General features: G+C 38.3%; 1 protein-coding gene across 1 annotated transcript; it reads left to right on the top strand.

Annotated features, from left to right (window-relative positions):
* Positions 1-236: 236 nt before the first annotated feature.
* On the top strand, positions 237-26,315 carry MRPS35 (mitochondrial ribosomal protein S35). Its single transcript, XM_082308832.1, has 8 exons — positions 237-495; positions 2,464-2,507; positions 3,730-3,897; positions 4,278-4,338; positions 8,104-8,243; positions 12,351-12,460; positions 14,242-14,311; positions 25,840-26,315. Exons 1-8 carry the CDS (start codon positions 342-344, stop codon positions 26,116-26,118), a joined length of 1,026 nt encoding a protein of 341 aa, XP_082164958.1. The 5' UTR covers positions 237-341; the 3' UTR covers positions 26,119-26,315.
* Positions 26,316-26,614: the final 299 nt, after the last annotated feature.

Genomic DNA, 26,614 nt, shown 5'->3' with positions numbered 1-26,614 from the left:
CTCCGGCCACGGCCCCGGCCAGGCCCGCAGGCCGGATGCGCTCCCACCGCCGGCACAGGAGCCACAGAGGCTAAGATGGCGGAAGCACCACGCAGGAGCCACGCACTTCCTCAGCACGACCCGAGGCCGCTCTCCCGTCCTCCCTCGCCCGGCGGGCCCCTCCCAGGGGCGGTAAGATCACTGCCGGGTTTTGTCCCGCCCCGGCCGCCTCCGTGCCTCCCCTCGCCGGCCTCGGCGCTCCCCGCTTGTGGGCGGGGAACGGCGGCTCTTCGCCTTTCCAACCGGCTTGGCCCCAGCCGGCTTCCGTCCTGCCGGGAGGTTGGTCGAGGCAGGTCTCGAAGATGGCGCCCGTCGGTGGGGCGGTGCTGGCCGGTGGGGGTTACTGGGCCGTGCTCTCCCGGTGCTGCGGCAGGGTCGTGGTGGAGCGCCTCGTCGGGGGCGCGGCTTACTCCTCCGTGCCGGCAGTGAGCAGCAGGGAAGGCCAGCAGAGGGAAGGTGAGGGCGGCCCGGCCCGCTCTGCGGTGGTGGCGGGGGCAGGCGTGCAGCCGTCCGGGGGCTGGGGTGGCCTGGGAGCGGGCGGGGAGGTCAGGCCCCTGCCCTCCTCCCTTCGGGCCGCTCTGAAAAAGATGTTTAGTTTTGCATCTGTTTGCTGAAGAGCTTTTGGTAAAAATAATAATAATAAAAAATCTAAAAAAAACCATCTTTACAGTGTAGGATACAGATTTTATCAGCGTAAATACTGTGAGTAGCCTGAAGAAAGAAGTGAGCAAATTGGCATTTGCTAGACATTTCAGCTCAGGATTACAGTGGACTTGCAGTGCATTGCTGGTTTTAGGTATTCCAAATGAGAATTTCATTGTTTCCCAAGGGGTGCGTACTCATGTTAAACGTTTGATGTCGTGCCTGGCCTCAAGCTGAGCTGTTCAGGCTGCAAATGCAAGCTGTTGGTCAGGGTTGTACCAACATTTTTCCCAAGGCTGGGTGGGCATTTGTCACCAACAGATTCAGGAGCAGGCTAGGTTGCTGAAAGGGCCTTTAAGTGATGTCTAATATTACAGCCCATGGCAGGACTGAAAGGTGGCCTGACCTGAAATTGTAGATGTTTGTAACAGAAATAATGATTGGTATGAATGAAGTGTGTCTGTGAAAGCAGCACAAAAATGGCAAATCGAGGGACAAAAGAACGCTGTGTATTAGCTGTTGCAGAGCCCCATATGTATTCTTCGGTTTCAATTTTTATATAACAAGAAGAGGAAGCACGGAATTGGATCCATAAAATACTTAAGTAAGGAAAACAAAAGAACTGTGACGTTCGCAGGTTTTTCCAAGGCTTATGCGGGATAGGGCTGTAAGACAAATGAATGAGGCAAATAGAACCCAAACACCCACTCCTAAAACCCATTCGGTGTTTTTTGCTAAGTATATACTGTATTGTAATGTGGCAACAATTAAAAAGCAAACAAACAAAAAAATCCCGAGCTCAAACAGGACAATTGAAAATAAATGTCATCAGATTCACCTTCATGTGTCTGAATATTATAAAGGCCACATTGTTTTGGTGTTTTTTGGGGGGGGGGCATTGAAAGTGATTAAATGACAGTTTGAGGAGGGGGAAGAAATGAAGACAAGAAAGTGAAGATCTTTGTTTAGATTGAAAATCTAGTGGTATGTGGTATTTTCATGCATCCCTATGAGTCCCTTACCACAGCTCCAGCTGAAGTCAGTTGGCTAAAAGGTTGAGCCAAATGATGGCTCAGGCCTGCTAAAAGGGAGTAAACCCTTTCACTTTCTGTTGCATCTTCTCTTAGACTGCTCAGTAAGCCAGATCAACATGGTAAAATAGCAGAAAACAAACCCATCAGTTTGTTCCTCATCCCCAGCTCAAGAAGAAAAACAGTTCGATGTGCGAACTGTTTATACAGTGGTTGATGAGCTTGACAGTGGCACAGAACAGGGTGTGAAGATGTGCTGTCAGAAGGAAGGCATGCAGCCATGGGATTCTCCTTTTGGTAACCGTGAACTGTTAGGTTTAGCTGTTTTGTACTGCTGGTGGAGAGTGATTTGTGACTTAACAGCTGTGTGGAAAAGAGAAGAGGAAGCACAGTTACGAAGGCAAAAGTGTACTGTCAACTCATCTAATTTCTCTTTCCTCTTGCATCAAGCTGGAATAAATGATGCTAGCAAAATGCATTTAGGCATGTAACCGCTAAATTATTGTTAACGTGTTTCTAGGATAAACCCAGACGAAATGGCTTCCAAACTTTTTTTTAATCTTAAGTTTCAAAAAATAAATGAGCAATCTGCAGTATGAGTATCTGATCTTCCCCTTCTTCCATGTAAGGACTGGGAAGTATTAGTGTATTGTCTTTCTAAAAGAAAAAAAAGCATAGAAGATTACACTGTATTTTTTTTCCACAAAACCATGTAATAGTTTGTATTGAAAAATGTTTCTTTTTCTTTCAGCTTCAACAAGGAGAAGAGACAGGACACCACAATTCACAAGATCAGTAAGTACTGAAACTATTTGCAGTTAACTCAGAGGTGTTTGAGAAAGTTTTCTAAGCTATATGTCTTAACAGTTTGTACAGGAATGCCTTCTGCAGTCAAAACCTGGTGAAACAATTCACTGTGACTATTCCAGAACCAGCACCTGGCTTCTTTAATCTCCCAGCTGTTTTCAGTCTGTGTTCTCATAAAGGCAAAAACATTAACAATAACAAGCTAACAGCTTGTATTGATACCATGTACTGCAGGTCTTAAAAGTAACTTAAAGTTGCATTTAAAATAAAACCAGACATTTTAATGTTGTTTTCAGTATGAGTTTACAGGATTCATGGTCATTGCTTTATGGCATAATTAAAAAATCTGATATTGTACATAAGTGAAATTGTTCTTGCACAGTAGAATTAAAACTGATATCTGAAAATTTAATCACTGAGAATTTTCTTATTTATTCCACACATAAATTTCAAAAGTAGGATGTTATGTGTTATGATTTTTCAAGGCAAGTAGTAAAAGTGGACCTGGTATGTATTAAATTTTTGTTTAACTTCCAAAAGCAGATTTAATGATACACCAAAGCAGTCAGACCAGCTGACTGCATATATCCATTTGTCTTTTACCTGTCTGAATTAAAAATTAAGGTTTTGGGGAAAGAAACAGTGACTTGATTTTTTTTTTTTTTTTTAAGCATTTGACTGAAAACTTGGTCAGTTATTGGAGGATATAAGCTATTTCTGCAATATAGTAATACGTTGTTCCTATACTGGAATTTCTTTAGCAAGTAATTTCAGAGTTATTAATACCTATTTCTTTTAATAAGAACTTGTTCAGACTTTCAGAATTCCAGAATTTTAAAACTCATTTTTTTTGTCCCTCACCAAATGCTTAGGCACTTTAGGAAATAGTGTTTGCAATTAAATACAGGTTTGATTTCCCCTTCCTCCTCCTGCTGATTTATCACACCACAAGAAGATGGTAAGTTCTTCTTTCTAAGCATTCTGAAATAAAATGCAATTGAAGATTGGGAAAGGCCTGCTACCCAAGCTTTGAAAGGCTATCTTTTAAAAACTCCTTTACAAATGAACACTAACTTTTGATGTAAATATGTCTTGAAATTTCTAGCTGTGGGAGTTTATTCCTGAAATAACTGGTTGTGTGTGTTGCTCCTGCTTTGTCTCACAAAACAGCATATCTCCCATCAAACTTCTATAATTTTCAATTTATTAGCATGCACTTCCCAGAACTGAGAAGATGACTGTTGATCAGGACTGGAGCAGTGTTTATCCAACAGCAGCTGCGTTTAAACCTGCCTCTGTGCCTCTCCCAATTCGAATGGGTTACCCCGTGAAGAGAGGAGTACCTCCACCAAAAGAAGGCAACTTAGAACTTATAAAGGTAAGACGCATTCCATTGGTGTGTGGTAACTTTCAAAATTATTATTCACTAAGACTGCACTGCTTTGATTGAAATATTTGTGTTGGGTACTGTTTTCTATGATTAAATAGGATAATATTCTATTTAATGTCTAAATTAAATGGTCACAAATACAAATGTAAGTAACAAACCAAATCAGGACACTTTTTTAGGATTATCATGCATATGACTTTTTTAATGGGGCTTAACTTCAGTCTGCTAAATCAGACTTCAGAAGAGTCATCTTGTCTGAATATTTTATTAAGCCTATTGTACTACCTTAACAAATGTTAAAAGTGTAATCAGATTTATGACCAGACAAAAAGCTATTATTTTGGTAACTCTTAATATGTCTGTTTCAGATTCCCAATTTTCTGCATCTTACTCCTCCTGCAATTAAGAAACACTGTGCAGCTCTTAAAGGTGAGGTTTTGTGTGGTTTTGTTGCGTTTTTGCTTTTTTCTGTTTTTAAGAAACATCTCTCTTGGAGTTTTAACACAATGCAAAATGTAATTGTGTGTGATGAAGTAGAAGGTGAGACATGGTCCACCTCTGAAGCTGGTTATTTGTCAGGCTTTGTCTAGTATTGTATGCTTTCTTGTTGCTGCAATGAGTCATACAGGTAGTAGGCAGATACATCTTTTTCAGCACACCAGTAAGACTTTAATTTTACCTTTCTATTAGGCCCTGCTTGTACTGGAGAACTTATGGTTTAGTGTTTTAAGGAATATGAGTGATGAATGTGACTCAGTTCACAGAAGATTATCTGTGATTAAACCAGGGTTTATTTCTGGCATGATTATTTCTGCTGATTAAAGGAGGTTTAATTCTGGCATGCATTTAAAAAAAAAAATGCTATTAATAAATGAAACCTTCTGTGAGAGCAAAGTCGTCTGGGGAGATGCAGGATCTAATGAAGACCAAGAGCATCTCTGCCAGCCAGCAAGCCAACAAGGAGAACCTAATGAGGAGGCTAGCCCAAAGAGAAGTAAGGCATGAGGGGACAGGGAGGACATAGAATCATAGGGGTCTTTTCCAACCTAAATGATTCGAAGATCATCAAGTCCAACCGTTAATCTAGCACTACCAAGTCCACCACTAAACCATGTACCTAAGCGCCAGGTCTACACATCTTTTAAATACCTCCAGGGATGGAGACTCAACCACTTCCCTGGGCAGCCTGTTCCAGTGCTTGACAACCCTTTCAGTGAAGAAATTTTTCCTAATACTGATCTAAACGTTCCCTGGCACAACTTGAGGCTGTTTCCTCTTGTCCTATCACTTGTTACTTGGGAACAGAGATGGACACCCACTTCGTTACAATCTCCTTTCAGGTAGTTGTAGAGAGTGATAAGGTCTCCCCTCAGCCTATATGATAAGAGATAAGAGGCCTGTCTTGTGTTATACAAATGCACATAGCACAGGAAACAGGAGGAATTAGAAGTCTGAGGAGTCACAGAAATGCAGAGAGAAGGCTTACATGACTGAGGTGTAGGCAGGGTTGATGCAGAGGAGCTGACCTGTACCCAAAAGAACAGCTCAGATGCAGAGCTTTGCTATTAGATGTGTAGCAAGCTGGTTGAGAGTTTAAGAGCAGGGATCAGAGGAGAAGCTGAAAAAAGTTGTTGGTGGATATCTGCCACAGACTGCCTGGTTAAGAAGAGGAAGTGGATCAGAAAACATCAGAAAAAAGCCTCGCAACTGCAAGCTTTGGTTTTCATGGGGAACTGCAGCCACCTCAACATCTACTGGAAGGGTAACAGGATGCGATAGAAGCAATCTAGGAGATTTTTGGAGTGCGTTGCAGATAATTTCTTGATGCAGTTGCTGGACAAGCTGTCCATGGGAAGGTGCTGTGTTGCACGTGCTACTCGCAAGTATGGAAGAACTGGTTGGAGATGTCAAAGTTGCTGGCATTCTTGGTTGTGAAAAGAAGATTGTGGAGTTTAAGATCTTGAGAGAAGTGAGGAATGCAAGTAGTGTATTAAAGGCAATTTCTTGATTCAGACGATTGATGAGTTGACAAGGAGGCGTGCTCTGTTGGATTTGTTGTTCACAAACAAGGAAGAACTGGTCAAGTAGGTGAAGGTTAGGGCCATCCTTGGTAACAGTGGTCATGAAACTGTGGTGTTTAAAATCCTGAGAGAAGTGAGAAAGACAGACAGTAGAACTAGAGACTGGACTTCAGGAGAGTGATTTTGGTTTATTCAGGAATCTGCTTGGCAGATCTTACAGGGTACTCTCCTGGGGAGCAAAGTGGCCCAGGAGAGCTGGTGGATGTTTAAGTTCAGCCTCCTTGAAAGAGCAAGAATGGTCCAGTGTGCAGAAAGTTGAGCAAGTATGGCAGAAGGACAGCATGGGTCTGCAGGAAACTCCTGAGTGACCTGAGATGCAAAAACAAAGTACACAGAAAGTGGAAGCAGGTAAAGACTACCCAGGAGGAACAGGAGATTTTTGTATGACCATCTTCAAGAAGGGCAAGAAAGAAGATACAGGGAACTGCATCAGTCGGCCTCGCCACATTCCCTGGAAGATTATGAAGCAAACTTTCATGGAAGCCATTTCCAAGCATGTGAAAACATGCTTTATAACAACCTGCATAATGGTAGAGAGTGCAACCTCAGCAGGTCTTCAGATAATAACAAACTGGGGGGAACAAGTGATAGGCTGGAGAGCCGAGCTGCCATTCAGAGGGGTGTCAACAGGCAGGAAAAAATCCGCTGCAGGGACCCTCATGAAGTTAAACAAAGCCAACTGCAAAGTCCTGCATCTGGGATGGAATAACCTGTGCAGCAGTACAGGTGGGGGGCATGGGGAGGGGGGCAAAGAGCTAGAAAGAAGCTTTGCAGAAAAGGCCATGTGGAGCCTGGTAGGTATTTGAAAGTTGAACATGAGGCAGCAGTGTGCCCTTGTGGCAAGGAAGGCTAACGGCATACTGGGTTGCATTAACAAGAGTGTAGCCACCACATCCAGGAAATTCATTCTTTCCCCTCTATGGAGTATTGCATCCAGTTCGGGGGTCCCCAGTACAAGACAGACGTGGACCTGTTAGAGAAGGGCTGCACAAGTGACCAGAGGGCTGGAACACCTCTCCTGTGAAGAAAGGCTGAGAGGCTTGGGGTTGTTCAGCCTGGAGAAGAGAAGGCTCTTAGGGGACCTTATTGTCACTTCTCAATATATAAAGGGGACTTAAAAGAAAGATGGGGAGAGACTTTTTACCAGGTGTCACAGAGGTGCACAAAGTCAAATTAGGTAGGTGATGTAACCCAAAATAATATTTATTCTGATCAAAAGTGTTTTGGTACTCTGAGGAATGTTAGTAACCACAGGTTCAGGATGCCGATGGGAATTAATACTACACAGCTGACCTAAGAATTCTTAAGCTTTAGAATGATGGCCCAAGATGCGCAATCACTCGCCTAGCAAGGCAAGGGCTCTCAACCGGGAGGAGTTGCCTTGGGCGGCATCCCGACCCAAGGGGAGAGCCCCCAGCTGCAGACCCACTGCTCCAAGGAGGTGGTCAGGGGTGGTCATGCCCGTTCCTGTTGGCTGAGGGCTCCATCTGCCGGCGGCTGCGTACGTGGCAACAGTCACAGTAAGGGCGCGACAGGAATCGGCGGCCGCTATGTTTCAACGGTCAGAAAGCCCCGGTCTTCATCAGGGCGGGTGCACCAGCCACACCAGGGCCTGTAGTGACAGTACAAGGGGCAACAGTTTTAAACTGGAAGAGGGTAGACATTTAGATTGGACATAAGGAGGACATTATTTTACTATGAGGGTGGTGAGACACTGGAAGAGCTTGCTCAGAGAAGCTGTGGATGCCCCGTAATTGGAAGTATTCAAGGCCAAGTTGGATGGGGCTTTGAACAGCCTGATCTAGCGAAAGATGTCCCTGCCCATGGCAGGGTGGTTGGACTAGGAGATCTTTGAAGGTCCCTTCCACCCCAACCCATTCTGTGATTGTATTTGGCGATTGTGAGACTGCATGTGGAGTACTGTATCGTGTTTTGGGGAACCCAGTGCAAAGAAAGACATTGAAATACTGGAGCAAGTCTAGCAGAGACCCTGCCATTATCTAAATGAGTATGGTTTCTACAAATAGTACTTTTAAAAAGATATATTGCAATAAATTTGAAAAAAGAAAAAAACAACAGCTATTACTTGGAGTGTTTTCTCTTTCTTATACAGATTTCTGCACTGAATGGCCAAGTGCTTTGGACAGTGATGAGAAATGTGAACGGCATTTTCCTATTGAAATTGAAACAGTAGATTATGTTTCTGCAGGGACATCTATTCGTAATCCCAAAGCAAGAGTGGTGACTTTAAGAGTAAGTAGTATTTTTCGTAAACAGCCTCTGTTTCAAAAACCCAAATGCTTGCCTTTCTTCTAAAAACATGTGCAAGTATGATATGTTGTAAGGTTATAAGGGAAATGGTTTACTGAATGTCTGAATAAAAAGCAGTGGATTTCCTTAAGTATATTGCAGCATGTTAGAACTGAGATTGTGAGGTTATGGATATGTAGTTATAAATGAAGACTAACCTCCGATACAAACAAAATGGTGTACCTTCTGAAGAATCTTCTTGTAGAAAAGTCTGTAAGTGCCTTTGTACTCAGCATCTTGCTTAGGCTCTCTCATTGCTAATTTATAGACCCTAGAAGTGCACAAGTATTGAAAGCTAGGCCATATGAATGCGACACAATTAGTAAGTATTGACTTGGCAGGCCTCCAGGCATCGGTGTGTTACATGGCAGGGGCAGCAGCCTTCTGATCATAGGGTCATGGGATACTTGAGGTTGAAAGGGAGCTCAGGAGTTTTCCAGTCTGACCTTTTTTCACAAAGTTTTCACAAATTTGTATGCATTAGAAATAAAAGGAAATGGAGTGTATCTGTGAAAATAAAAGCCCCTGACTTCATGCTGGGTTGTGAATGTATGCAGGAGGAGGCACACACTGGAACCCCCTTGCTCCCATATTCAGTTGTCTCGGATGGAGTAATACTGATGTTTGCAGGTCAGTGCTGGGCATGGTGTCACAGGTAGGGGGAAGAGCTCAGCTGCTCAAACAGCCTTGAATCTCCTGCCACTAAAAACAGCAGGTGGTAAGTGTATGTAAATTCCTTGCTTTCTAAATCATGTAAAACATTGTGAGCTATAAATGCCTTCTGTTAGATATGGCTGTTGAGGCACAAGCTGTTGGACTAGGGGTCAGCTGTGCTGCAGTGGAGAGGATAATTCAAAATGATACACAAATAAGCATGTCTGTATTATCCTACCTAAATCTGTCCACTAATGTTAACTGGCCTTGGTACTTGTAAGGCATTATGTGGATATGTATTATGCATGTATATTAAAAAAAGGAGGGGTTGGAGGGGGAGACAAAAGTGGAACAATTATCCATATGCTTTTTCAGTTACTGGTGTTTTGATCCTCAACTTCATTAATAAATTCTTTCTCTGATTAATCCTCTGACAACAAAATCTGCCTAGAGAGGGGGAAGAGAAGATTTAAAGGTGAAAGCACATGGCACTGGGTCAGATAGCGGCTGAGTTTGTATCAATGAGAGAGCATTTACTGTGCACTGTATTACAGACTATGATAAGCTCTCTAGGGGATCGTCATGATAAGATTTCCTTTTTTAAATATTGTTTAAAAGTTAAACCTTTTAAATATTAATTATTAATGTTATTATTAATAATTAATTAATAATTCATCTCTTGTAGCCTAGTGACAGTATTTCTTGTCATTAAATTTATCCTAGTCTATTCCCAAGTGGAATTGTCCACATTGTGCCAGACAACATAGTACTACAGGATGTAAAATGAGACTTTTTTTTAAAATCAACTGTCATTCTTCATGGAGCTCTAACTTTTCCAAAATTCAACATAAAATAGTCTGCAGCATTCCAGCTAACAATTATAAGCTGTCCAATTGCTATCCCATTTTGCAGCAAGTACCCATATAAATATTTGTCACCTTAAAGTGACTTTGGATTAGTAAGAACAACATATTTTTTGTGATCCTGTAAGACAGGAAACAGACCAGATAGCATTTTATTTTTTATAGGAAAAGCAAGGCATGTGGAATAAAATCATAGCTCTCTAACAGTAAATTTCAGATGATCACACTGTAGGAAGGCAGAATGATACAACTATGATAATGCCATCCTTTTAAGACAGTGCAAGAAGTACTACTCAGTGAAATCGTTTTGTGTTGTTGGTTAAAGCAATCTAATGCCGAACATCTGGGCTGGAGTATCCCATTAAGTTTAGTCATGGTCATAAAGTGCTTACATGCACTAGCAGTTGTACGCTTGCCAGAGAGATGTGTCTGAAACCCTTTAGAGTTTGGAGCATTCTTTCTTTCTGTGAGCGTTAGAGAAAGACAGCATTAAGGAAATGTGTTTTACAAGAAGGTGTTTCTCATCAATTTGGGTGAGCATTGCCAGGCAGCAGTGAGGGTAGGCTGTCCTGTAAGGGAAGGCGATCCAGGGGCAGTAAAGCAGGCAGGGATAATGACCTCCCGAAAAAGGGCACAGCTGCTACATGAGCAAGGTGCGCAAGACAGGTCTGGTAATAGTGACCCCGTCCATCCAGCAGCCCAGTAATCACCTGACAAGTTCATAATGATAAGGCAAGTTTGAGGTCAAAGGGGAAGACGAGTCAGTGGATCAGGATTAGGTCTGGTGACAGTAACTAGGATCAGTCAACAGTCTGGTGGTTGTCAAGCCAATCCATAGTGATGCAGTAGGTGAGGTCAAGCCAGGAATTCAAGGCTGTTTGTCAGGATTGGGTCAGTGTGGGCCATGGCTAGGCAGAGACATAGCTGCGTTGTGGCTCAGAGACTGAGGCTGAGTGCCTCAGCTTAGGTGCAGCTTCTCAGCAAAGCTGGGGCAGGCCCACCTTCTCATAGCTCCTTTTTTTTTGTCACCACTGATTGAAGACTACGTAGCTGCACTGTACGAAGGGCACTGCGCGCTAAGGTTGCTGTGTGTGTAGGGACCTTGGAAGTATCGTGACTTCAAAAGTTATTGTTCATGGTCATTTTAGGCTGCACTAAGAATAGAGGGGTTTTTTGCAGCTTGACCATTGCCTTAAAGACTGGATGCACCTGATAGGTCTGTTAGAATTAGACTTGACAAAATGTGAGCTAGGGAACAAAGCTAAGTGAGCTCCTGCTTACCAGTATTGCAGGCATGCATACTAAATGAGCATATAATTCCTTAAAAAGGAGACATTTTTCATGTAATCTGTGGAGCAGTGACTGGTTAGGGTTTTTTTCAAGATTAGAAGTTTCAGTATTGAAACCCTGTTGTCTCCTCCCTTGTCATATTTAGATTTAGTACTTCAGTTTTCTGTTTTTAGTAGTAGGGTTTTTCTTTTCAGGTAGTACTTTTTTTTCCTGATATTTATTGGAGCTTCTAATTTCTTTTAGTCATTCAACTTTTTTTAGTTTTTCTGATGCAGGTTTCTTGATTTTTAAACAGTTCCTTAGTACAGCAGTGACGCAGTAGAAAGAATATAGAGGAAAAACAAACAGTGGACAAATCAGTAAGAGGCTACTATTATGTCTTCATGTGTTTAATATTCCTCAGCAACTCTCACTTAATAGAAACTTAGGTTTCCAACACCATATATCTTTAGACTGTTAAGGTTCACAGCCTTCTTACTTCCTATTGCGTAAACAGACTGCTAAAACCAGCTTGCTTTACTTTTTGTACTTGTTATTGCGCATAGATACTAGCTTCAGACTAACTCGTAGAGTTTCGGTTTTGAATGAATCCTGGTTATTTGTTGTATATCTTATGTTTGTGCGTTTTCTGGTATTGAAACAGAAGACAAGCTATTCACACTATTGTTTGATCAATTATGTGAGATCGGACAGTTCTGGTCCATTATATTGTTATCTGTGTGCATCTTTGCATACTTCTATTAATCTGCCAGTAAAGACTTTGAGAATTCTGATTTGATGTCTCTTGAATTGATGTCTTTCCTCCTCTTTTAGATGCTTGTCATAAATATCTTTGATGTATCTTAGTATTAACCTTACTGATCTGTATTTGAAAACAAAGATCTAAAAAAAGATTTATTTTTCCATACGAAGTACACATGAATATGAAATACAGCTAAAAACTAAACTGACAGCTCTTTTTTCCTCTAAAAAAAAGTTTGAGTAGAAAACTCTCCCCCAGCCCCTTTGGTATTTGGATGAAAAGAAATTTATTGTTTGAATATTCAGATTATACTTGCCTTGTGTTAAGACTCCTGACATGATAAAATCAGGAGAAATTCTGCAAATGCATACTTAATAGCTATACTTTTAATTATTGATAAAAGATGTGTCTAACTATCTCAAAATATTTTCAGGGTGCAATATATAACCAATATATTGGATTTATTCAAGTAATTAAAAGTATTTTCTCTTGTACTTGAAGGTTAAACTTTCTAACCTGAATTTGGATGACCATGCAAAGAAGAAGCTCATTAAACTTGTAGGAGAACGGTACTGTAAGGATACAGATACGCTCACAATTACAACGGACAGGTACGATTACAAGAAGGAAAAAAAAAAAAAAATGCCTGTAGCAATGGTCACAGTATAGAAAGGGTTGGGTGTCTTCCAGTAATATCAATTGTTGTCTTAGTAGATTATTATATTTTTAAGGCTAAAATCTGACTTATGATAAACATACTAGTACTCTTGTTATGAACTGTTAAAATTGTAATAGACAAATCACCTAAGGTCAACCCTAATATTTGTTAAATACTGCTAGTTATTGAAGCTCTGTATTTAGAAGTCTCATTTGTTATTTTAAAGTAGTCATCATGTTTCCCAAATGGGTTCTGTTAGTTTTAACAATGATCTGAAGAGTTTCAGGCAAGAAAAATGGGAACATCGGTGACCAGACATTTCTCAGTGTTTTGATGTTCTAGATGTAAAAAAAAAATCACTGTAGTTATTTACAGTTATGTTCAGAAGGCTGCATGGGAGAAACGTATTTTCTGTGTTGAATTCTGAAGAGTTTAAGAGAATACATGTGTATTCCTAAATTCACAATACACTTTAATTCACAGCTGCTTTCAGTGGTAGGAAAAACGTTATTGGTAGTCTTCTCTGTTTGCATGTTTTTATTAGAAATTATTTTCCCCTCTTAAATTTCCTGTCCTTCAGTAGGAAATACTGTTCTATTTCTACATAAAATAAATACAAAATGAATAAAATTGTGCGTATCTTTTTTGACTAGACTTGGAAATCTGGGTAGTTTACTGGGACCACTTGTGCTTCCAACAGTTTTCATTTCCCTAGTCAGACTTACTTTGTGGCTAAAACATTAGGATAGCTGAAAGGACCTTACCCTGTAGAGCATCTGTGAATGTTTTCATGCTGTGTTCCAAAAGAAACTCCTAATGTGCCTGTTGATATTTCACTTTTATTTTTAGTAAATTCTAAGGCCTAAACTCTGAGTGGTATCGATTTCTTTAATACAGGATTTTCCAGGCTGATATTTAGATTACTTTTAAATTGAGGCTCTTTCAGTGTGGAAGAAATATGCGTCAAAAGCTTGAGTCCTTTTTAAAGTTTATTTACTAGAATAGTCATAGTCCATAGTCATTCAGATAAGTGTTTTTAGTGTCTCAGATGTAGTCTCACATGATTCAATTTGTTCTGCATCAAAAAGGGGGATGAAGGAGCCTGCAGGACGAGGTAAGTGTGAGAAAGAGACAGGCGGTTATGGGTGATCCGCATGAGGAAGAGATTAATGTCATTAAATTCTCAGCAGAAGGTTTTGATGACTAGTTTTAAGAAATACGCTCTCTGCAGGACTGTGTCTTATCACAACAAATTTTACTGGGATCCTCTTTTGACTTACAGCTACATTGACTTAGACTTTTCTTGTTAAATTGTTGGCTCGATCTTTTGTTCTGAACTGTATTTCATGGCTGTTTTCACCAGTCATTCTCTTCCCTTCAGGTCTGGGGAAAAAAAAAAAATAAGGGAGTTCGGACTAAAGTATGTTGCATTCCACTTTGGCACAGAGGGCAAAGAATTTTTTAATGTTTCCTGAAGATGTGTAAATTCTTGCATTATGGACATTTTCCTGCTGACTTGCAGATGCCCACTCTTCCATGTTCTTAATACTCATGCTTTCATGATGTTATTCTTGATTGCGTGTAATTCAGAAACGCATGTGAATCAAACACACATTTCCCTAAGATTCCCTACATTACAAATTAGGAATTTTGATGGTAAGTTTAACATTCTATTCAAAAGGGTATTACAGTGGCTTGATTTCAAAAAGACCAGCTTTGTTTGTGAATTTTCAGGTGTCCGCTCAGAAGACAGAACTATGATTATGGCATACACCTCCTCACAGTTTTGTACCATGAATCTTGGGTAAGCAATTGTGTGTGAGTAACTCGCACTCTCTAATGAATGCACACTAACGCGCTCTCTCGTACCTTACAAAAAGTTCCATGACTGTGCGCAGACTAAAGTAAATTATCTTAGATTCTTTTCCTCTTCCACCTCACTTTTCTTCAAATTCAACCAAGATAAGTTGCTTATGTTTGAATCTTATTCCCCAGTCAACTTCGAGTGCATTTTTTTAACTTCACAAGTGCTATTTTGTTGTTTGGATACATAGTTTGCCTCTTTTCAGAAGTTCTCTAGTTTTTCACCTTAAAAAGAGATTCTTTCCCAATACTTTGTTTCTTACAACAATGAGCCTAAAACTGACCCCGAGCCTAGCAGAAAACACCTTAGTTCTCAAGGATTCCTAAACATACCTTTAGTTTGGCAGCGGGCTGGTATGCTGGGCTGCCTATGCACAGTATTCAAATATGAATTGAGTGCATCCAGAAAAATGGTGTACTCTGTGATTATCCCCTGTTATCTATGCATTTTTAACAGTGACCATGTTTAAAGATGAAAACAAGTCTATTCCAAAAAAGCAGAAGGGAGTGTTACTGACTTTAAAGCTTTGAAGACTAACACAGTGCAGTATCTACATTTTGCCTGATTCCAGACTCCTTTCTGTTACTTAGAAATTGTCTTTTCTTGGGTTCTTCCTCAGCTGCGGTAAACCATGGCTGTAATTTCGAAGTATTCTGCTTCTTAAATGCCCTCTCACAAATCTTGTCTCAGGCTGGAAGGAGTGAGGACTTAGGCTGCTTTTCTGAGCTCCCTTTTGCTCAGAAAAGGGACATCCTCCTCACCTTCTGTTAGTTTTAGGATTTCATTGCATCAGAGTTAGTGTCCTGAAAAATACATAAAGTTATTGTAACTCTTTAGATAAATAATTCTATCAAAGCAAGTATAACATAAACTTTTCTAAAGTCATTCAGGATATGATGTATTTGGAATTTTTCCCAATAGGTTGTTTTCTTAAAGGGTTATACATGTGAAATGTCCAATGTAAATGTATTAAAGATACTATTCCAATTTATTGATAATTTACTACAGTTCTTAAGTAGTCCTCTAAATATAATAAGATATCTCTAGACCACAGATCTTTCTTTTACAGTGAATTCTTCAGACTTGTCTCCTGTATTTTTGTGGTTAATCATGTCAGTTATAAGTATTGCCTTCAACAATCTTACAGTTATTTTTTACAGAAAACAAGTTAGCACTCTGAAATGAAATTATTGTTGAAAACCCATAATTATGTTTTGGATAACTTTGTTTAAATGTAATATGTTATTAGTCACATTGTTTGAGACGGGCAGTGAAAGGCTTCATCATCAGTATATTTCCATAGATGTACTCTTTTAAATAAGTTGTAGCTGATTAGCTACCAAAATTCATATTTACTGTTTTCAGTTGTTCTATAGTATTTAAATTAAATCTCCATATTTAGCATTTTTATGAATTTCAGTGTTCTTGATTTTGATCATTGCAGTGATAACATAAAAAACATAATGAGGAGGGTGACTTATATTTCCCTTTCACTGGAAGTTGCCTTGAAGGATACATTTTGTAATTGTAGAGTGCATCAAATTAAATTCAGCTTATACTAACGTCTTAAAAGACATGTTTACTTTAGATTTCAAGTGCTTTGTCCACATGGATATTTTTCTCCCCAACAGCATTACATTGCATTACAAATCTTAAATTAATGACAGATCAGTTTCCAATATTAAGCAATGATGAGAGCTAGACGCCGCTCACTTTATTAATTCACCACATCCGTCCTTTGCTCTAGCATTACTTAGTGATGGAAGACAGGACTATACGATATTGCTACGTGAGTGCTCAGCGTGTACTGAATATGCACAAGTCTCTTGCCCTTTTATTACCTTTCAACTTCCATGTTAATATTTGATGAGTTCATCAATCAGTTGTAATTGTCCTTGATTTCCATGAAAAATTAATGGTCTCCTGAGACATGTATTTTAATTTTGTGTGACATGTTTTGTTTTGTGGTTTGTGGTGGTTGTTTGTTTTTTTTTTTTCTTTTTTTCCCCCATGATCAGTGGTAATGCCTTTTAATAACTTGCTGAAAGATAGTTTGGATACGTTTTGTAAACCATAAGCAAACAGTGTATGGTTTATTTTAATTTGTACGAACTTTAGTATTGTAGGGGGATGGACAGGGACTGACCTTCCCTATAGACAGTAATATCAATCCTGTTTACAGAACTAATTGCAAGATTTGATGACTTTCCCAGCGGAGTAGTGCCACACTGTGTTTTCATGCATGTGTGTGATGGAATTCAATAAAAAGATGAGGGCAGTGTTCCATTCTTGGTAACTGAAGGGAAGGCTGGCTGCATGTAAATTTTGCCCTCAATCCTGAAAACTTTGCCTACTATCTCTCTAAACATGGCATGATTCTCTAAGTTATGTTAATAACTGGATTACTGAACTATGTGAACCAGAAAGCATGTGAATATATAAAAGGAAAAATTGTATGCAGATATACATCAGGAAATGTAATTTCAAGTGTAATTATATTTTAATTGCCAGGGATGCATAATTCCTTTATTACAGTTATGAACTAGAGCATCCAAGTAGTTTAGGAATCTGAAATCTTTTTAAAAGAATGACTGTTCTTTGTGGTTTTGTTGGGTATGTAGTGAACTATGTGCTATGAAGCTCCATTGTGTTGAGATGCACTTCCAGCAGAAGGTTATTCTTAAAGCAATGAGTATGAAGAGTTTAATTCTGGCTCATCTGTCTCTTTGTATGTGTGCTTAGAATACAAAATTTATCACTGTGTCAACAGTAGCCTCTGTATTACAAATTTTCTTGTATTCTTTTCTAGTCTTGGCTTCAATAAAAACCCAGGGCATCCACAGCTCGCTAATTCTATTGCTATTGCAATTAGAGGGCTCAGGTGGAATTAGTTTGCAAGAATCCTTATTGCAATGGAGTTACAGTTGAAATATGCAACAAGGGTGTGCAGACAAAATAGAAAGGAAAGAGGGGGGATTACCAACAATTGGTACAGGTATTGTTCTGACCAAAGGCGCTGAATATATTGTTAAGAATGGATTTCTTTCTTGGATTGTGATGTGGGGAAGAGAGTTTGTTTGCATTTAAATAAATTTAATAAAAGGTTTTCCAGGTCAAATTTGGCAAACTGGTTTCTGAGAGGTACCACAGCCAAAGCGAGGGAAGCAAGTTGATAGAGTAAGGCACCGACTAGCATTTTTGTCTCCTCTAACCTGCTGTCAATCAATGGATGATGCAAGAAGACAGACTAGCCAAAGTATGAAAGGCTTTGAAGATATGTTGGAGGATTGAACCTGGAGTAGAGAAGCTTTCAAAGAAGCTCAAGTGGTTTTTACAATTGTGTGCACGAGCTCCCTTTTTTGAATGCACAGGGAAATAAGAAAAAGGGAAGGAATTGAAAGGAAGGAGCAACTTTACTTGATTTTTTTTTTTTTTTTTTTTTTAATGAAAGGAGTAAATGAATGCCTGTTTTGTTCTGGTTTTGTGAGTGTTAGAGGAAGAAGCAGAGTTTCCACACTGTGGGAGGGAGGGGCAGGGGAAAAGAATCGTCAGACTGTTGATAGATGGTCAGAATAAAAGTTAAGATGAAGCTGACAAAGGTGGCAGGAGTGCAAAAAGGTACATTAATGACTTGGGAATGGAGAGAGCAGCTGAAGTCATTTGATTACTTGTAGAAGTGGGATACTACTGGGTTGCCTTTTGGGCTACATAACTGCTACTAATTGGTAGTTAAAAGTAGTATTGCATTTAAAACTGTACTGTCTTTCCCGTCTTCTCATGTTCACACAGAAATGCCATCAATGGATTTGACCGTGCAAAATCCTGCAAAAGTTGAGGGCACTCAAGACCTTTCAGGATTGTGTTAGAATTTACCAAAATGCAGTGCAGTGTTACCAGTTGGTATTTGATCTGTATTGAAACAAATAAACCCCCTTTATTTTGAAGAAAGAAATCTTACAATTTTCTTTCGTCTTCTAGAATGCATTCCCGTGGTGGATAATGCTACCCTTGCTTTTGGCAAAGCGAATCTATAGTGCTTGTTATTTTTTGGCAGAAAATATTTGTTTTAATAGAGGAGGTGAAGGAAGAGAGGAGGAAACACATTAATTCATCCTCTGGTTCTTGATCCATCCTCTGTTATCACAGGTTCAAATGAGATGCTGTAAAGCAGAACAACTATGGGAAGCTGTTCAAAATATTGGCAGCATATTGGTGGGTTGATAGTAGTTGCTTGGTAAGACAGCGTGCTGTTTCTTAAGATGGATCTGAACAGCGGGAGCAGTATAAATTAGGGGTCTACGTGTTGTGGTTTTGGTTCAACCTATTTGAATTACAGGTTAGCTAATGAGGCTGCCTAAATCTAATGGAGAGCTCAATTTAGTTGTAGTCTTTGTTACTTACAGAGATGCGTAAGAAGCAAGAAGTGTATCTTAAGATCCCAGACTGATGCATTTGGCACCTTAGTTTTGATAAATGCAGGTAGATGTAAGGCCCATGAGTTCAGTTGTCTAAAACGTTCAGATTTAAAACTTAAGAATGTTCATTTATTTTCTTATTTTAAAATACTTGGAGATCTTTTGCTTCCTGTTTAATAGTTTTCAGATTATTAATCAAATATTTGTGTTTTATTAGCTTTTAGAATGTATTCAGTAGGTATCTGACTTGCACCATCTGGTAAGAATTGAACTTACCTTCTGTGGACTTTTTCTGTGATTCCTCTCAAATTATCCCCCAGGATTGTGCCTGGATTGAATTAATCAATTAAAGGGTGAGATATTTTAGGTAGATTGTTAAATAGCAGCTCAATCAGTTTTATTTCTGCTACCTTTAAATGACGGTACTTCTTGAATGCCGTAACATCTCTCTAAACCTGAATGTACTATTGTGGTATTAAGTGGTTTTTAAAGAGTAAGAGTTTGCTGCCCTCAAGTGGTTCAAAAGATCATAAACCGATTTCTTTACACTCGGCTCAGAGTAATAGTTTATCACTAAAAAGTAAAGTTCTGTTATGAGTTGAAAGCAGGAAGGAGGAACAAGTGGAGTAGGAAGTTAATTTTCCAGTAAGGAAAAACATTCATAGTCATTATAAAGGTGAGGAGTCCGAAAAAGATAAGAGTGAGAAGGAAATAACTTACAGTTGTTTTAAACCAGTGAAGACTACAAAAAGGTGTACCAATTTTCCTTGCTCCAATTCCACATGATTTTCAACATACACAAATCCAAGATGATGGAGAGTGGAGGATATCATTCTGCATTACACAGCTGAGATCTTGAAAGATACGTGAAAAGTTGCCCTTGCATTTTCTGTTCGCCAGAATAATTTACTTTATTTCTTAAAGTAAAAGGTCTAATCTGACGTAGTAAGAATAACAGTAGAGTAATGCTATACACACTTTTGAACTCTCTCTTGCTTTTTCTAGTTGTGTAGCTATGGGAGTCTGATAAAAAAAATTCCAGACTCAAAAGGAACAGTAAGGAAGAAGGAATACAGAAATAGGGATAAGTGGAAAGTGGCTACTGAATATGTACAGTAATAGTCAAAGGGTCTTCTGGGTGCATCTCTTTGCATTGTGCTTGCATTGTAGATGTTAATAGTACTTGAAAGGGCAGGGAAGTTCAAGCAGAAAGGTGAGGGAAGTTAAAAAACTGAAGAATGGACAGACGGTGACGCTAGAGACTTAACTAAAATTTATCTATGAACTCCAAAGCTGTGTAGTTTGAATTAATTTGACGAAAGTGTCCCACATTGCTTTTGCATTCCTTTTTAAGTAGAACACTCAACTGCAAGGCAGTGGTGGGGTGGGGAGTCTGTGTATGCATGCATCTGAATGAATATTTTTACATAACCATTCATGATAATCCTAAAATCCATTGTATAGCTTTTCTCTAGACTTCAGTTAGCACTTAAATTGTATTGTCTTTTTTTCATCTACAGTCATTTTAAGCTATTACAAGTAAGCATAATTTTTATCACTTCAGATTGTGCCAGTAGAACTTCGTAACAGTAGAATTTTGCAGTTTTCATAGTAGGAGTTTGCCTTGTAAGTCAGCCTAAAATATGTGAAAGGATACGAGTCCACTTTTGAAACTTAAGCAGGTCTCTGGCTACTTAGGTTTCAAAAATATGCTTTAACTTCATGTTCTGAACACATAGAACGTTATGACACATGGGTTGTAAGATTAAAATGGGAGGTGAAGAGAAACACTCTTAAGTCTTGCTGAAACTCTCTGCGTGGGCAGAAGAAAATTCAAGATTGAATGAACTGAAAAGGAGGGCCATAGCCTGGGGATTAGAGCATATACCTGGGAGAGACAGATTTAGAGCTCTGGGCACCATTTAGTATAACTGAAGACTGCTTAGTGTAAATCTGCTGACTTTGAGATCTTAGAATAATGAAGTGTGATATAATTTTTCCCTTCCTACAATAGTGTTCTTTCTCAGTATGTCATTATATATGGTTTAAGTAACGCAAACTGAGGCTGAAGTAAGGGTGGTCTCTAAACATTGTAATATACACTTTATTTTGAAGTATGTATTACATTTCACTGTGCACTCATCAGTGCTCAAAATCTAACAACTTGAAAGGGTCTTCATCGTTAATGTGAGTCAGAAAAGATAAAGCTACGTGGCTTAGTAGATGTTAAATTTCATAAACTTTCTCTGAAGATCTGAATTCAAACATTTAAAAGCAAAGGAAGGAGGTTTGCTGACAGGAAATGTGTATTGCAGTGAAGGAAGGTTAAACTTTTTTTGTACCTCTTGCTTGGAACCACAAAGGATGAACATTCAGGCAAAAGGTTGCATTAAAAATTGTCTTTGTACTCTTTCAGACTGTAGTAGGCTTTTTGCGATACCTTGTGTTTAAGCCCTATGTTTCTAGTTGCTGGAAAAACAAAGCTTCTTTAGCTTCTTTTTAATGTGTAAATATAATTTTTACAGCTATTTAATTTTCGGTCTAAATGTTGCAGTCAAATGAAGTCTTATGAGGCATAGATATTAACACAATTAACAGAAAATCATCAAAGATTTGGACCTTTAATATCACTGATCTTTCTTGATGAGGTCAGAATCTTATCTGATCAGCATTTAGAAAACAAAGGGAGTTGGATAAATACCTTTCAAATGACCCTTTCAGAAGCCTGGATTTTCCAGAAAATACATGCAGCCACTTCAGCCCAGAGAAATTAGGTGTTTGAAAGAGGTGATCTAGATGATGGTGATGGCTGAGGACTCTTAAGTTAGTGACAGAACCAGAGATTAAGCCTGTGAGTATCATTAAGTATGAGAGCATCTCTTACATCTAATATTATTTTTTAAGGCAAAGTTCTGTTCTTTCTTCTCCGCTCGTTCTTCTTTTCTGTTTTATATTCGTGCCTTACTGGAATGTTTAGTCCTCACAGTCTTTCTCCTGATTTTCCTTGACGCTCTAGAGGTCTTACCTGCCTTGTGCCATTGCTGTGTCCTAGAAAATAACGTTCTGCTCATTCAGAAGAATGTATTTTAACCTATTCTACATCAGCAAGGAATTAAATTTTTTTGTATCAAATCTCAGATACAAATCTGTTTTGCCTGTGTACAAGTTTATGTTGATATTTCTTTTCAAGTTGCTAACTAAATAGTACAGTTCAAAGGTGTAATATGTCCAAAGAGATAAGTATGTAATTGTTTTGATAACTCCTCTTTGACTTGAAGGTACCTAGTAATTTGGAAAATGCTAGCATAGCTGTCATTTATTACCTGAAAATCTGTAATTACTGTACCACACAGTATCTTTTATTTCAATGCAGTACTAAGAAGAAAGTCTATTTATTCTAGGCTATGCAGAGTTTGAAATTTGACTTGCAACTTAAAGAACTTTCCCTCCCCTCAAAAAAAAAATCCCACTAAAATACTTGGTCTTTGCTAAACAACATTAATTTTTTAACTGTTCAAACCATTGATGAGAAAATGGACTAACACGAGTCATGTTTTTAATTGCCTTGAAGATTTCTGTGTGCCATTTACAAATTTAGTTAAAATGTCTTCCCCAAAAGAAACACCAGAGAACTGACAATTCTAATCCTGGCTGTGACAGCAAAATTACAGAAGTTCAACTTGGGGAGGGGGGGGGAACGACAAACACAAAAACACCAAGAAAAAAGGTGGTGAAATGCTTTCCTTTTTTCTGTACTTAAGGGTACAATATATATTGAAACTTTTTGTTAAGTACTTTTATGTAAGAAGCAATTTCACTGGCCAGAGTACTATTTTGGTATTTATACTGTGTCAGCACTTCAGAGTAAGCACTGTAAAGGCTTGTAAACCTCCCAAAATCCTGGCTTAAACTGTCAGATAAAAGATTTTCTTAGAAACAAATCCCTATTCTGTTTATAGCCCTAAAAAAATAATTCTATATATTTGCATTAGGAGGTGTAAAAAAACAATCACTCTTTTGTGCGTTTTCTGTAGTAATAGGTTTATGTCCTTTGACTTTTATATGAAAAGTTGTTTTCTGGTGATTTTTATTTTTTGGCGGTTCTTATAGGAAGTTTTGGTAAGAGAAACAGTTGAAATTATCAGCTGAGTGCATCTTCAGCCAGGCTGGTTAATACTTACTGAGATTCTGTCTTACATGTGATAGAATGAAGCAATCATTTTTAGTAAATTAATTGAAGAAACATACGTTCTTGATTTTTAACCTTGTTCACTAAGTGGGGATTCTAGAAAAATGCTGCACAATGCCACACTTATATTCCAGTTTTCACAGTTTTATTCTCGTTTTTAAGACTTACTGCGGTGTTTACTAACATTTCAAATTTGCAGGGGACAAAAATAATCAACTAACAAAGCTCTGAGTGATGAAGACCTCATTTTTGAAGTTTCTTTCGTTGTCTCATTAGTTTTCTTCATAACTCTTTAAACTGAGACTACAATGCTTGTAACGTTTCCACCATTCGGAGTTCATGGGTGCTTGTCTACCTAGGGTGGTTTTTCAAATGAGAATATAATTCCAGATACACTTTTTCTCTTGCAATAAATCTGGTTGGAAAGGTATTTAAGTTTCACTCAATACAGTCAGTTTGCAAAAACCTGGTTTCTGTTCAGTTTCCTGTTTGTGATGTATGTCTGGACCTGTGTACAGTAGGATAACTTTTCATTTTGAGGCACGGCCACCAACGTTGCAGCAATGGATACTGGCTTCTTGTAGCAAGGCTGAGGAATGGGTTTTGAAATTTCCCCCTACTGTCAAATCCCTTCCTGCCTCCCTCCTTCCCAGAAGTCAGATTTTATTTTAAAATCCATTTTGATACACCATTCTGCTGGGAAAGATTCCAAGAATGAAATACTTAACAGTTTCTTTTGGCCTCCTTTAAAACCTTCTTGCTCTGTATAGCTCAAAAGAGACAGGGAAATCTTAATTTGTTTATCAGCGTGCATCTCCAAAATCCTATAAGTTAATGTGTGCAGAGAAGGATTTTCCTGAAGAGATAAATGTAATAACTGTAATCAGTTCTTGTTGTCTCTGCTATAACTTAAAGGTATTTAAAAGCTTCACAGTGATCTTTTGTTTGAACTTCAAACATGAGTTTGGTCCAGGGAGTGACCAGGGGCAGTACCCATATTCCCTTACTCTTGAGAAACCCTATCCCTGTGAGAGAAGCTTTTGCTTTAAAATTCTTTTGGAGTTTAGGAAAAAAATGTCTTGGATAGCCATTATGCAGATAAACAAGGGATATTTAGAACAGGATGATGTCGTTAATTTAAAACTATTTAAATCTCCACATTGAATTGCAATATTTTTCAAACGTACAAGGAGTACTTTACTATACCCACTTGTTTTGCTACTGTTTTAGCAATACAGGCTACAGTACATCCTTTTTTATTTACCCCTCTAGAAATTGAATGAGGTTCTTTTACTTCTGTGTTGTATTGTGTCCAGGTTTTAATGTCAGTCATATGAGCCTTTTAGCAGTGTTAATCACTGTTTCTGACTAAACATTTGGACTCAGAGATTTAAAAGACAAGAGATTCCATTTACCAGGTGCAGGATGCAGCATTTGTTAAAGTATTTTTAAATTCAAGTAGACAGACCCAAGCATGCAGGGTTGTAGGGGAAAATAAAATAATCTTGGGTCTTGGTTAAAGGTTATTAAATATTATGGTTTGACTGCAGCAATTTGTTGACTAGTGGACAGAATACTGTAAAATAAACGAAAACCAAACAACATTCCCCAAAACAAACAAACAAAGAAACAAACAAAACCACCCAACCCTCCTGTGATTGCAAGGTTTATTTGGATTCTGCATAGCATAGCTGAAAATTTACTGAAGAGCCCTCTCTGTCAAGGGATTTGAAAAAAAAAAAGAAAGAAAAAAATCTATATGATGTAAATGCTTTACTATAATGTTTCTTTGAACTTCCTCCCAGAGAAATATGTTTGTTTTAGACATGATTTCTACAATAATTGTAAGAAAAACATGACCACCAAAAATAAACCAGAAATACTTCAAATTGTGATTCTTGTATAGTTGAAATAATATAAGGATGCTATGTATTGTTTACATTAGTAAAATACTAAATAATTATACAAATAGATATACAATCTACAATATATAAAAATACAAATATATCTATGAAACATATATATTTACAAAAGTACAATATAATTAAATCTACAAAAATAGCAGGTTATAACATTTGAAATATCCCTTAAACAGTCTGTGAAGCTAGAGGAAGGCCTCCTGAATCAGAGAAGTATTCAAATACAAAATATATAAAGAACAACTGCACAAGCCAAGTGTTTACAGGCACCGGGATGATGTCTTCTGTATGTGTTCAACTTTTGATCCTGTCTAATCTTGCAACACCAATTAGGTAAAAATTAGCACCTCGTGGACAGAGATTCTCCTGAGGAGCGATTTGTTTTGCAGGAAGAAGAAATGGATTAATTGGTGGTGCTTTTCCTTATGAGTCACAATTAAAACATTTCCCAAATGGTGAAGGATTGCTGTCTGTCATCATAGGTTACTTGGTATGAGCTGTCTCACTTCGCGTCTTATAGCCAATGTAAACATACCAAAATCATATGCTAGGGACATAATAGGTAGGTGATTATTTCCAAAGCTTGAGCATTTAGGGTTATTTAAAATTACTACTTTTACAAGGTTTTTTGTTATTCATTATGTATAGTCCGTAAGCTTTTCTTCCCATTCTGACTTGTCTAGCTATATCTGCCAGATACATAAAGAACTTGATAAGTGGGAGGAAAGAAACTTATTGTGCACAGAAAATGTACGGCATGCAGGCGCCTTTTGAACTCTGTTTTGAGGCTTGAGTTACAAGCCTTGGACTTTAGAGGAGTGGAGATATCTTCCACGACAAAAGTAATTTTTAAAGCAAATTGGTATGAGAGATAAGTTTCTTCAAATTATTGTAGCTTTGTTTCAGTCTTCGGTAGTTTTTAAGGCGATGTATATTTTCTTCCAGAAAACTGAGATGTGGGAGAGTGAGAAGACTGAGGAAGACATGGAAGAGTATATCTGGGAAAATAGCTGCTCTCAGAAAAATGCCTTGGATACACTACTTCGAATAAAAGCCTCAGAGAATGCCAGTAATGTAACTAAGGAAGAGCTTCTTGCATCTGAAGTGGTTAAGAATTACAGAAACTCTGTAATTGCACTTAAAAATGAAGGTGAAACAGAAAATAACATGTCTCAGTATAAGGAATCTGTGAAGAAACTATTGAATATACAAGCATTACCGTGAGAGCAGACTCTGCAGGTACATCTGATTATTATGGAAATATTAAACTACTATGTTAATATTTCTATATGATACAGGTATATAATTATTCAGAACCTGAACCAAAAATATGAACCTTGATGATGAGTTAATTTCAGTAGTAATCAGATTTTTCTTTACTGCTGGATTTTCTTGTAAACATAATTTTCCTGTCCGTGAATCTTGTTCTTTGAATAAAGTATGTTTTGAGTCATATTGGTGACTTGAACATTTTATTCTGTGCTTTCTTATCTTGGGAGATCCTGGTTCAGTTCTCTGCTTAATCACATTCTGACTTCTCACACAACTTCTTTTGTCATATAACTTAGAGCAACAATGTCAAAAACAATGAAATGACTTAGGCTCCAAGTTCCATTAATTAAGAGTCCGAAAGTTAAGAGCTCTGAACTTTCTAAATGCTTTTCAAATGTCACTCAGGTTTTTCTCTGTCTGTACTCCTTATCTGGAAAATAAAAATAAT

Source organism: Platalea leucorodia, assembly GCF_965183815.1.
Source record: "Platalea leucorodia genome assembly, chromosome: 4".
NCBI classification, from domain to species: domain Eukaryota; kingdom Metazoa; phylum Chordata; class Aves; order Pelecaniformes; family Threskiornithidae; genus Platalea; species Platalea leucorodia.
This window is presented reverse-complemented; position numbering and strand designations above follow the sequence as displayed.

Coding starts and splice junctions, on each gene's coding strand:
- MRPS35 (XM_082308832.1), top strand. CDS start 342: ATGGCGCCCGTCGGTGGGGCGGTGCTGGCCGGTGGGGGTTACTGGGCC. Junction 4,339..8,103: donor ACACTGTGCAGCTCTTAAAG/GTGAGGTTTTGT, acceptor TTTCTTATACAG/ATTTCTGCACTGAATGGCCA. Junction 14,312..25,839: donor TTTTGTACCATGAATCTTGG/GTAAGCAATTGT, acceptor ATTTTCTTCCAG/AAAACTGAGATGTGGGAGAG.